Here is a 12,936-nt window from a genome sequence, read left to right as displayed (position 1 = left end):
CCTCACAGATACCTGCAGCCGCACCACCCACACACAGGAATGGGGGACCCGCACAGATACCTGCAGCCGTACCACCCACACACAGGAATGGGGGACCCTCACAGATACCTGCAGCCGTACCACCCACACACAGGAATGCGGGACCCGCACAGATACCTGAAGCCGCACCACCCACACACAGGAATGGGGGACCCACAAAAATACCTGCAGCCGCACCACCCACACAGAGGAATGGGGGACCCTCACCAATACCTGCAGCCGCACCACCCACACAGAGGAATGCGGGACCCGCACAGATACCTGCAGCCGCACCACCCACACACAGAAATGGGGGACCCACAAAAATACCTGCAGCCGCACCACCCACACACAGGAATGGGGGACCCGCACAGATACCTGCAGCCGCACCACCCACACACAGGAATGGGGGACCCGCACAGATACCTGCAGCCGCACCACCCACACAGAGGAATGCGGGACCCGCACAGATACCTGCAGCTGCACCACCCACACAGAGGAATGGGGGACCCTCACCAATACCTGCAGCCGCACCACCCACACACAGGAATGGGGGACCTGCACAAATATCTGCAGCCGCACCACCCACACAGAGGAATGCGGGACCCACAAAAATACCTGCAGCCGCACCACCCACACAGAGGAATGGGGGACCCGCACAGATACCTGCAGCCGCACCACCCACACAGAGGAATGCGGGACCCGCACAGATACCTGCAGCCGCACCACCCACACAGAGGAATGGGGGACCCTCACCAATACCTGCAGCCGCACCACCCCCACAGAGGAATGGGGGACCCGCACAGATACCTGCAGCCGCACCACCCACACAGAGGAATGGGGGACCCTCACCAATACCTGCAGCCGCACCACCCACGCACAGGAATGGGGGACCCACAAAAATACCTGCAGCCGCACCACCCACACACAGGAATGGGGGACCCACACCAATACCTGCAGCCGCACCACCCACGCACAGGAATGGGGGACCCACAAAAATACCTGCAGCCGCACCACCCACGCAGAGGAATGGGGGACCTGCACAAATACCTGCAGCCGCACCACCCACACACAGGAATGGGGGACCTGCACAAATACCTGCAGCCGCACCACCCGCACAGAGGAATGCGGGACCCACAAAAATACCTGCAGCCGCACCACCCACACACAGGAATGGGGGACCTGCACAAATACCTGCAGCCGCACCACCCGCACAGAGGAATGTGGGACCCACAAAAATACCTGCAGCCGCACCACCCACACAGAGGAATGGGGGACCCGCACCAATACCTGCAGCTGCACTACCCACACACAGGAATGGGGGACCCGCACAGATACCTGCAGCCGCACCACCCACACACAGGAATTGGGGACCCGCACCAATACCTGCAGCTGCACCACCCACACACAGGAATGGGGGACCCGTACAGATACCTGCAGCCGCACCACCCACACACAGGAATGGGGGACCCGCACAGATACCTGCAGCCGCACCACCCACACAGAGGAATGCGAAACCCACAAAAATACCTGCAGCTGCACCACCCACACAGAGGAATGGGGGACCCGTACAGATACCTGCAGCCGCACCACCCACACAGAGGAATGGGGGTAGGTGTCATTAATTCTAAGGGCACCCACCCACACTAGAAATTGTAACCGTACTGGGAACTTCGGCTGCGATTCCCCAAGGGGTGCAGGGACTTCTTCCCTTCATGTCCCGGGCACAGGAGTCCATTGAAATGTCTGGGCTCTCATGTCCACGCAAATCACAGCCCGCACGGCCGCATGGGGTTAGGCTCGGCTCTCTGTCCCTGTTGGCTAGGCTATATGGGGCCCTGGGGCCCCGGGATTTCTGTCAGCAGCCCTTCTTCTGAGCATGGATAAATGTTTGGATACATTGGGCCGTCCTTGCTTTGTACAACGCTGTGGAAGGTGTTGGTGCTACATACATCTTTATTGATTGATGCTTGTGCCAATGTATACTCACGCTCTATTAATTGCTTCTTTTTGTTTTTTCAGGAAATTGCCAAAAGGCTTCAGCAGCTGGAGGAGGAAGAGCTGCAGCGGAAGGCTCAGGACAGGCTGGGAGGTAAGATTGATCTATTACTGACAGCGATGCTGAAGGGGCTGCAGGGCGGAATCATAGCGAAACCGCGTACCACCTGCTGCGATATGATTCAGCCGCCATGAAGGGTGCAGCCTGGTCAGGGAGTACAGCATTGACTCACTGGAATTTTTCACAGTTTTGCAATAACATTAGGCAGCTGCCAGATCTGATGTTCTTATAGAACGTTCTGGTTTTTAGACACACGAGCGCGGGGCGTGACCGAATAAATACAATTTTAATGGTGATTTTATCTGGCAGAGAATGTCTAATAACCAGGAAGAACGGGAAGTAAATAACCAACTTTTTGTCTTCTGTGGATCGTTTTACAACTTGTTTGTGAGATAAAACTCCTGATCCTAGAGCTGCTCCATGTAGTCTTTGGGTGATGCTACATTCCATAAGCTGCCAAAGATGCCAGAGTCTACTGTATGACGTGTGTGAACCACAACATCTTCCATGTAGTGTGTAGACTTCCATATCCTCTTTGTAGAGCGTAGACTGAGGCGTCTTCCGTGTAGAATGTAGACTGCGGCATCCTCCTTTCATGCAGGGTCTTCTCTTTAGAGTGCAGGCTGTAGCACCTCCTGGGTAGAGCGTAGATTGTAGCTTCTTCCATGTTGACCGCAGACTAAGGTGTCTTCTACATAGAGCGTAGACTGAGGTGTCTTCCGTGTAGAGCGTAGACTTACAAATCTTCTTTGCAGAGTGTAGACTGAGGTGTCTTCCACGTAGAGCGTATGCTGAGGTGTCTTCCGCGTAGAGCGTAGACTGAGGTGTCTTCCGCGTAGAGCGCAGACTGAGGTGTCTTCCGCGTAGAGCGTAGACTGAGGTGTCTTCCACGTAGAGCGTAGACTGAGGTGTCTTCCGCGTAGAGCGTAGACTGAGGTGTCTTCCGCGTAGAGCGCAGACTGAGGTGTCTTCCGCGTAGAGCGCAGACTGAGGTGTCTTCCGCGTAGAGCGCAGACTGAGGTGTCTTCCGCGTAGAGCGTAGACTGAGGTGTCTTCCGCGTAGAGCGTAGACTGAGGTGTCTTCCGCGTAGAGCGTAGACTGAGGTGTCTTCCGCGTAGAGCGTAGACTGAGGTGTCTTCCGCGTAGAGCGCAGACTGAGGTGTCTTCCGCGTAGAGCGTAGACTGAGGTGTCTTCCGCGTAGAGCGTAGACTGAGGTGTCTTCCGCGTAGAGCGTAGACTGAGGTGTCTTCCGCGTAGAGCGTAGACTGAGGTGTCTTCCGCGTAGAGCGTAGACTGAGGTGTCTTCCGCGTAGAGCGTAGACTGAGGTGTCTTCCGCGTAGAGCGTAGACTGAGGTGTCTTCCGCGTAGAGCGTAGACTGAGGTGTCTTCCGCGTAGAGCGTAGACTGAGGTGTCTTCCGCGTAGAGCGTAGACTGAGGTGTCTTCCGCGTAGAGCGTAGACTGAGGTGTCTTCCGCGTAGAGCGTAGACTGAGGTGTCTTCCGCGTAGAGCGTAGACTGAGGTGTCTTCCGCGTAGAGCGTAGACTGAGGTGTCTTCCGCGTAGAGCGCAGACTGAGGTGTCTTCCGCGTAGAGCGCAGACTGAGGTGTCTTTCTGTGTAGAGCGTAGAATGCATTGTCTTCCAAGTGAATGGTAGACTATGGCAGCTTCCATGTAGAGTGTAGACTGCAGCATCTTCTCTTTCGCGTGTAGACTGTGGCATCTCCTATGTAGAGCGTAGACTACAGTTCTTCCATGTAGAGCGTAGACTACAGTTCTTCCATGTAGAGCGTAGACTACAGTTCTTCCATGTAGAGCGTAGACTACAGTTCTTCCATGTAGAGCGTAGACTACAGTTCTTCCATGTAGAGCGTAGACTACAGTTCTTCCATGTAGAGCGTAGACTACAGTTCTTCCATGTAGAGCGTAGACTACAGTTCTTCCATGTAGAGCGTAGACTACAGTTCTTCCATGTAGAGCGTAGACTACAGTTCTTCCATGTAGAGCGTAGACTACAGTTCTTCCATGTAGAGCGTAGACTACAGTTCTTCCATGTAGAGCGTAGACTACAGTTCTTCCATGTAGAGCGTAGACTACAGTTCTTCCATGTAGAGCGTAGACTGCAGTGTCTTCCATGTAGAGCATAGACTACGGTTCTTCCATGTAGAGCGTAGACTGCAGTGTCTTCCATGTAGAGCATAGACTACGGTTCTTCCATGTAGAGCGTAGACTGCAGTGTCTTCCATGTAGAGCATAGACTATGGTTCTTCCATGTAGAGCATAGACTATGGTTCTTCCATGTAGAGCGTAGACTGCAGTGTCTTCCATGTAGAGCATAGACTATGGTTCTTCCATGTAGAGCGTAGACTGCAGTGTCTTCCATGTAGAGCATAGACTACGGTTCTTCCATGTAGAGCGTAGACTACGGTTCTTCCATGTAGAGCGTAAACTACGGTTCTTCCATGTAGAGCGTAGACTGCAGTGTCTTCCATGTAGAGCGTAGACTGCAGTGTCTTCCATGTAGAGCATAGACTATGGTTCTTCCATGTAGAGCGTAGACTGCAGTGTCTTCCATGTAGAACGTAGACTGCAGTGTCTTCCATGTAGAGCATAGACTGCAGTGTCTTCCATGTAGAGCATAGACTGCAGTGTCTTCCATGTAGAGCATAGACTGCAGTTCTTCCATGTAGAGCGTAGACTGCAGTCTCTTCCATGTAGAGCATAGATTGCAGCGTCTTCCCCTTTAGGGCATAGACTGCAGCATCTCTCTTTTTCAGGTATAGAGTGGGGTGCCTTCCTTTTAGAGTGTAGACTGTGGCATCGCTTTTGTAGAGCGTAGACTACGGTTCTTCCATGTAGAGCATAGACTGCAACATCTGTGTAGAGCGTAGACTATAGTGTCTTCTCTCTTGAGTGTTGACTGTTGGCAGGCTCTATTGTTCTCATGGGAAAGGATTCCTTTGAGAAAGTTATCTTGTAGATGCTGCTCATGACCATGAAGGGCCCATACTTCTACCTGGAAGGTATTACTCCTCATTCAGCCACACTCATGAAGTTGATTGGCTTGTTACCTGTAGAAACTAGAGATTTCATTTTTGTTTTTTTGATCGGTTTTACAGATGCATCTTCCAACCTTTGATCCTGCAAGCCATTAGCATTGACCTGCATTAGATGAGTTGGGAGTCTTATGAGCATGATTTGTCTAGGGCAGTGGTTCCCAAGCTCAGTCGTCAAGTGCCCCCCAACAGGTCCTGTTTTCAGGAACTCCTTCACCATGCACAGGTGCTTTAAATCGATGTCAATGGCTTGGTATTTATGACTGCTATGTTGTCTAAGGGAAGTTCCCAAAACATGGCCTGTTGGAGCTTCTAGAAGAATGAGGTTGGGAAACATTGGTCCAGGAGCATTCTGAGTATGAAAGATGCCCAATAATCAGGACTTTAAAGGTGTCCTCACAAAACTTGTCTAACTGTGGGCATCTTCTACACTGACTTGTACATGGGATATTGGTGTCAATATGTTAGTATATGACCCTTTGTCATCCATATAGTAAATGTAGGGAATATGGGTACTCAGCACTCCGATGTTTGGTGATGGAAGGGGGGGGGGGGTTAAGGGTAGAATAGATTTTGCTCATCAGATGGAGTTGGAGGCAGCAATATTAAGGACTGAAAGGAAAGCCAGGAGTGGACACATACAGTATATAGGAGGATTGTGTTATAGGCTGGCTCCTTTTTCATTTGTGCTGTACACAGACCCCTAACAAATACATATTATAGATAGTATATATGGGATGTCCCTAACAAACCTCTACTCAGGCCATCTGTGGACCCACAAATGCAATTTCATTTATGGATGGATGCTGGTAGGACAAACCATCCACTGGCTTCTTTCATTTCTCATTGCCTGATGTCCACTTTCTGGATTTTCTAGCTCTGTAGAAACTACCATGGAATGCGACTGCTCTTGCACCATTCAGTAGAGGTGATTGGAGCTGGGTGTCAGGTGCTGAGATCTCAGGAGTTCCATACAACAAGCCAGGAGGTAGCTCACCATACCAGCGTCCAGAAATAATTGAACTTCTTCTTTTGGGTCGATCGTTCTTTAAGGAAAATGCTTTTAACAAGCATGCAGCAGGATCTAGTCTGCTTCAGCACAAGTCTGCCGTAGTTTGCATGCCAATAACATGTTTGTTGAGTCATGTATGTGCCTTTAAGCCAAATGTGTTCTGTGATCCTGCTAATACCCATTTACTTGTAATGTCTTTCTGTCTAGTCAGATCCGCTGACTCTAAAGTTGTGCAAGGGCTTTTCCTTGCTTGTAGACGTGTTGCAGATGTATGTTTAAAGCTTACTAACCTACGCTTTGTGTTTGCATGTGTAAACAAGAGCAAAGTGGCTTGCCATTCTTGGACAATGATGATGAAGAGGAAGGCTACACCTTCCAAAACGATAGTCCTAAGTACACAAGCTCCTCAGATTACATTCGAGGTCCAAGAAGCTCAGAGCGGGAGCATATGCCCAAACGTTCTGAGGAACTCTCCTCCGGCAGAATGAATCCCAACCGCGTCTCCTTTGGTCAAGTCCACTACGACAGCAATGGCTCAAAAAACTCCAAAACCCCAGAGCAATGGAAAGAGCCAGTCCGTAAGGAACAAGTGCAGTTTGCCTACAGGAACCCTAGACATTCCTCTGAGAGGAGTCCATGCCATCTGAGTGGTGTTGAGGCAACTCCAACCCAGGACAGGGATAAAGTCCGCAAAGAGGAAAAAATCAGAGGCCATCGAGAAAAACACTGCAAGCACCATTCCGACCGGTGCAGGCGCTCCAGCTCTGATAGTGATGATTACTCAGAACACTGCGCCAGAGACAAAAGAAGCCGTCGTTCCCAATGGAACCAAAACCGAGAACACCACCATCATCACCACCCACGATCTTCTAACAATCATTCTTCTAGGATGTCAAGTCACGAATTGAGAACAGGTACAAAATAGATCATAATGATACAAAGAATCCCGTAAGTTAGTTTTTGTTTTTGGGAGCAAGAACTTTTTAAAGGTTCATTGAGAAGAATTCTGCAACTTCACGACATGTTGGTTGCAGAAGGCTTTAAATTGTATCAGGTCAACTTACTGACCAAGGAAATTGGAATCAATATTTGTGAAAGTTCTAAAAACACAATAGCTATTAGCTGTGTGCATTTCCCAGAACCCCTTTCCTGTAAGAGGGGATTAGGTCATGGGAAATGGATGTGGTATTTTAGATGGATGTGGTCTCTTTTTGACCTTCCGTTTTTTTATTCTCATTAACTGCATGGGCAGGTTTTGATTCCTTGTACAGTTGTGACCAAAATTATTCAACCCCCACTGAAATTGAGTGTTTTGGCCAGTTTGACATTGCTTTTGATCATTCAGTCATCTTGCTTACATTTACATTAAAGAGGCACTTGTAGGTCAGACAAATATAACATAACAGTTATAATGAAATAACCACAAATGTCTTTTCTGTGCTCACAGCATTATCAGTTTTATTCAACCCCCAAGTGACATTCAATCTTAGTACTTAGTACAGCATCCTTTTACAGTTATAACAGCTTTTAAACGTGAAGCATAGCTTGACACAAGTGTCTTGCAGCGATCTACGGGTATCTTCGCCCATTCTTCATGGGCAAAGGCCTCCAGTTCAGTCACATTCTTAGGCTTGCGCACTGCAACTGCTTTCTTTAAGTCCCACCAGAGGTTCTCAATCGGATTTAAGTCTGGTGACTGCGATGGCCACTCCAAAATGTTCCAGCCTTTCCTCTGCAACCATGCTCTAGTGGACTTGGAGGTATGCTTGGGATCATTGTCCTGTTGAAAGGTCCAACGTCTCCCAAGCCTCAGGTGTGTGACGGACTGCATCACGTTTCCATCCAATATCTCCTGGTACTGAAGAGAATTCATGGTACCTTGCACACGCTGAAGCTTCCCTGTACCTGCAGAAGCAAAACAGCCCCAAAGCATGATTGACCCTCCACCATGCTTCACAGTAGGCAAGGTGTTCTTTTCATCATAGGCCTTGTTCTTCCTCCTCCAAACATAGCGTTGATCCATGGGCCCAAACAGTTCTAATTTTGTTTCATCAGTCCACAGAACACTATCCCACAACTTTTGTGGTTTGTCCACATGGCTTTTGGCATACTGCAGTCGACTCTTCTTATTCTTTGGAGACAGCAAGGGGGTACGCCTGGGAGTTCTGGCACGGAGGCCTTCATTACGCAGTGTGCGTCTTATTGTCTGGGCTGAAACTTCTGTACCCACATCTGACAAATCTTTTCTCAGTTCCTCAGCAGTCACACGGGGACTTCTCTCCACTCTACGCTTCAGGTAGCGCACAGCAGTCGAAGTCAGCATCTTCTTTCTGCCACGACCAGGTAGCGTTTCAACAGTGCCCTTTGCCTTGAATTTGCGAATGATGCTTCCTAAGGTGTCTCTTGGTATGTTTAACATCTTTGCAATCTTCTTATAGCCATTGCCCTTCCTGTGAAGAGAAATCACCTCTTCTCTTGTCTTCCTGGACCATTCTCTTGCCTTCACCATGTTTGTAACCACACCAGTAAATGTCTAGAAGGAGCTGAGTATCACAGTCATTTTAAAGCTGCCTAATTGGTGCTTATTATGCTTGATTGCTGCTCGGTGACATCCACAGGTGTTTTCAATACCTGATGGAAAGCACCTGTATGAACCTCTGTTCTTCAGAGTGGTAGTCTTTAAGGGGTTGAATAATTGTGGCAATGAAGAAACCACATAAGAACCATTTACTACTGTATTACATAAACAATTGATGTCATTTTAGTTGCATTTGGGTAGTTACAACGTCCTTGTAGGATTTGATTCTGAATACAATTCCAAATGTACACTATAGTCCCTAAACCCCTTTACAGCATTGGGGGTTGAATAATTTTGGTCACAACTGTATGCCAACCACTTTAAAATCCTTGCCTATGAATCGAGGCAAAACCTTTTGTGTAGTTACCTAATGAACAAAAAGTCTCCACAATGTATAGATCATACGCTGTATGTCCAAGAGTTTGTGGACACTTGACCATCACACTTCTATAAGCTTGTTGGACATCCTATTCAAAAATCATCTGTTTTCATTTAGGGTTGTTTCCAACCCGCTTTCACTCATGAGGTTATAATAGCCTCCACTCCTCTGGGTAGGCTTTCCACAAGATTTTGCAGTCTGTCTGTGAGAAAGGGACCAGGTACATTACTGATGTTGGATGAGAAGACATGGCTTGCCATTGGTGTTCCAGTTCATCTGAAAGGGGTTCAGTAGGGTTGAGATCAGGGCTCTGTGCAGGACACTTGAGTTCCTCTACACCAGACTGGTCAAACCTTGTGGCATGGCCCCCTTTTTGTGGCTGAAACCTCTTCCACTATTCTGGGAAGTCTTTCCCCAAGATGTTGGAGGGTGTCTGTGGAAATTTGTGTCTATTTTTTAGGTCAGGTACTGATGATGAATGAGAAGACCTGGCTCACCATCTTCCAGTTCATCCCAAAGGTGTTCAATAGGTTGAGGTCAGGGCTCTGTGCAGGACACTGGAGTTCCTCCACACCATACTGGTCAAATAATGTCTTTATGGAGCTGACTCGAAGAACAGTCTTATTGGAATTGAAAAGGACATTTCCAAAGCCCTTGCCACAAGGTTGGAAAGACAGGTGAGGGCTAGAACCCCCAGCAGCTAAAAGAGTATGTGTGAGGTTAGGTACTAATATTGGATTGAGGTCGGGTATTAATTTTGGATGAGAAGACCTGGCTCACCATCGGTGCCCATCCCAAAAGATGTTAGGTAGGGTTAAGGTCAGGGCTCTGTGCAGGACACTCAAGTTCCTCCTCCACACCAAACTGTTAAACCATGTCTTTGTGGAGCTGTCTGTACACAGGGGACAGTCATGGTGAAACAGAAAACTTCACCAAACTGTTACTACAAGCAGGGCTGCTGTTAGAAACCATACAGCCAACCTGACAGGGCCCCTCCCCCAAAAAATACAGTTTGCTATGCTTCACTTATGAATGAACATAGTGAGCAATCAGTACTGATCACTCATTGTGTTCATTCAGGCAAGGAAAGGGTTGGTAAATGTGACATATTTACCGGACCCTTCCCCCGCTCTCCGTCCTGAAGGATCCTATTGTGTGCTTGCAGCTGCCGATGGGTAGGAAAGAAGGGAAGCCGGCAGCACTGTGAGGGTGGGGGCACACAGGGAAACATATGGTGCACAGGGAGAGTGATAGGTGCGGGGGGGGGGGGCAATTGCAGGAACCAGGAACCGATCCCCTGTATGGCTCCCTCTGCAGCAGCTGAAAGCCAGTGGGAAGGAGAGAAGAAACCAGAGAAGAGAGCCATACAGGGGAACAGTTCCAGTAATCCCCCCCCCCCCCCCCCGCTGTGCTGAAAAACCCTACCTGCCCACCTTTGATTTACCCAGCTGCCTGGGCCCCCGTGCTGGCCTGGGCCCCATACAGGAGCACTGGTGGTACCCCCTTATCCACTGCCCTGACCACAAGGTTGGAAGCGCACAGTTGTCTCCAATGTCTTTGTATGATGGAGTAGTCTCAATAATTTGGAGGGGGGGGGGGTACTTAATCAATACAGTACAGCTGCAGCTTTTCCTGACATGGCATAAGTCCAGTAAAACTTTATAGGAAATAATCAATTTCTGTATTAACTTTGTCTGTGGCACTAACGTGGCTGTCATGATACCAGTTTGTCCGTTGCTTTGATCTTGTGGTGCTTTTGTAGCACTTTCTGTATGTTCTCATCATGACTATTATATGGCACTTTATATGGTCAGAAGGTTTCTCGTCACACAATGAGACATCACTAGGGCGGCCCATCCATTGTAAAGACTCTGTAAAGGAGGGATCCTTCACAGGGGTCTGCTTGGGAGTAATGTGAAAGTGGAAGACCCAAATACTCCTGTGCTTAGGGATGGACTCTGTCATATGAATCAACCAACGAAAATCTTGGAATATTATTATTATTATACAGGATTTATGGCGCCAACAGTGTGCTCAGCGCTGTACAATATAACGGGAGATAATACAGATCAATATAGATCAATACAAGAGGGATAGGAGGGCCCTGATCCTGGGAGCTTACAATCTAAGAGGGAGGGGCTGATCCTGGGAGCTTACAATCTAAGAGGGAGGGGCTGATCCTGGGAGCTTACAATCTAAGAGGGAGGGGCTGATCCTGGGAGCTTACAATCTAAGAGGGAGGGCCTGATCCTGGGAGCTTACAATCTAAGAGGGAGGGGCTGATCCTGGGAGCTCACAATCTAAGGGAGGGGCTGATCCTTGTAGCTTACAATCTAAGAGGGAGGGGCTGATCCTGGGAGTTTACAATCTAGGAGGGAGGGGCCTGATCCTGATCCTGGGAGTTTACAATCTAGGAGGGAGGGCCTGTTCCTGGGAGTTTACAATCTAAGATGGAGGGGCTGATCCTGGGAGCTTACAGTCTAAGAGGGAGGGGCCTGATCCTGGGAGCTTACAGTCTAAGAGGGAGGGGCTGATCATGGGAGCTTACAGTCTAAGAGGGAGGGGCCTGATCCTGGGAGCTTACAGTCTAAGAGGGAGGGGCTGATCATGGGAGCTTACAATCTAAGAGGGAGGGGCTGATCCTGGGAGCTTACAATCTAAGAGGGAGGGCCTGATCCTGGGAGTTTACAATCTAAGAGGGAGGGGCTGATCTTGGGAGCTTACAATCTAAGAGGGAGGGGCCTGTTCCTGGGAGCTTACAATCTAAGAGGGAGGGGCCTGTTCCTGGGAGTTTACAATCTAAGCGGGAGGGGTTGATCCTGGGAGCTTACAATCCAGGAGGGAGGGGCTGATCCTGGGAGCTTACAATCTAAGAGGGAGGGGCTGATCCTGGGAGCTTACAATCTAAGAGGGAGGGGATGATCCTGGGAGCTTACAATCTAAGAGGGAGGCCCTGATCCTGGGAGTTTACAATCTAGGAGGGAGGGGCTGATCCTGGGAGCTTACAATATAAGAGGGAGGGGCTGATCCTGGGAGCTTACAATCTAAGAGGGAGGGGCCTGGTCATGGGAGCTTACAATCTAAGAGGGAGGGGCTGATCCTGGGAGTTTACAATCTAGGAGGGAGGGGCTGATCCTGGGAGTTTACAATCTAGGAGGGAGGGGCTGATCCTGGGAGCTTACAATCTAAGAGGGAGGGGCTGATCCTGGGAGCTTACAATCTAGGAGATGCACGCCTTGCTGCCCTCAAAGAACCGTGGAGTCCAAAAGTACTAAATAGAGAAACACAAAACGGCGGGTGCACCGGCCTTGTGCATTATCTTTAAAAGTGTGTTTATTGAATATAAAAAGCAGATATTCTACTGACAAAAGTATATATAATTAGGGCCCATCATAAGGGGCCACTCTGTCCAATTATTAAACACACTTTTAAAGATAATGCGCAAGGCCGGTGCACCCGCTGTTTTGTTTTTCTCTATATAGTCTGCTTGGGAGTACTGCTGGGTAGATGGATCTGCATCTCTGAATAATAAAAAATCCTGGGAGTTTACAATCTAAGAGGGAGGGGCTGATCCTGGGAGTTTACAATCTAAGAGGGAGGGGCTGATCCTGGGAGTTTACAATCTAAGAGGGAGGGGCTGATCCTGGGAGTTTACAATCTAAGAGGGAGGGGCCTGATCCTGGGACCTTACAATCGAAGAGGGAGGGCCTGATCCTGGGAGTTTACAATCGAAGAGGGAGGGGCTGATCCTCGGAACTTACAATCTAAGAGGGAGGGGCTGACCCTGGGATCTTACAATCTAAGAGGGAGGGGCTGATCCTGGGAGCTTACA

The 12,936-nt window shown here is 49.1% G+C and overlaps 1 protein-coding gene across 4 annotated transcripts in view; it reads left to right on the top strand.

Moving 5' to 3' along the window:
• LOC149440691 (uncharacterized) overlaps positions 1–12,936 on the top strand; it is a 101,527-nt gene that overhangs the window by 53,786 nt on the left and 34,805 nt on the right. The window contains exons 1-3 of one of the 4 annotated variants that reach the window (XM_089658236.1): positions 889–1,629; positions 2,041–2,110; positions 6,468–7,061. In XM_089658236.1, coding sequence (XP_089514362.1) covers positions 904–1,629; positions 2,041–2,110; positions 6,468–7,061 — 1,390 coding nt within the window. In that variant the 5' untranslated portion in view covers positions 889–903. Of the gene's footprint in view, positions 1–888; positions 1,630–2,040; positions 2,111–6,467; positions 7,062–12,936 lie in introns of those variants that run through there. The other 3 variants (XM_089658235.1, XM_089658238.1, XM_089658237.1) reach the window with 3 other exon arrangements.

Source organism: Staurois parvus, unplaced genomic scaffold (genome assembly GCF_062004578.1).
Source record: "Staurois parvus isolate SC_StPar_1 unplaced genomic scaffold, SC_StPar_1.0 ptg001059l, whole genome shotgun sequence".
NCBI lineage: Eukaryota > Metazoa > Chordata > Amphibia > Anura > Ranidae > Staurois > Staurois parvus.
Note: the sequence above shows the minus strand (reverse complement) of the source record. Positions and strands in the feature narration are given on the sequence as shown.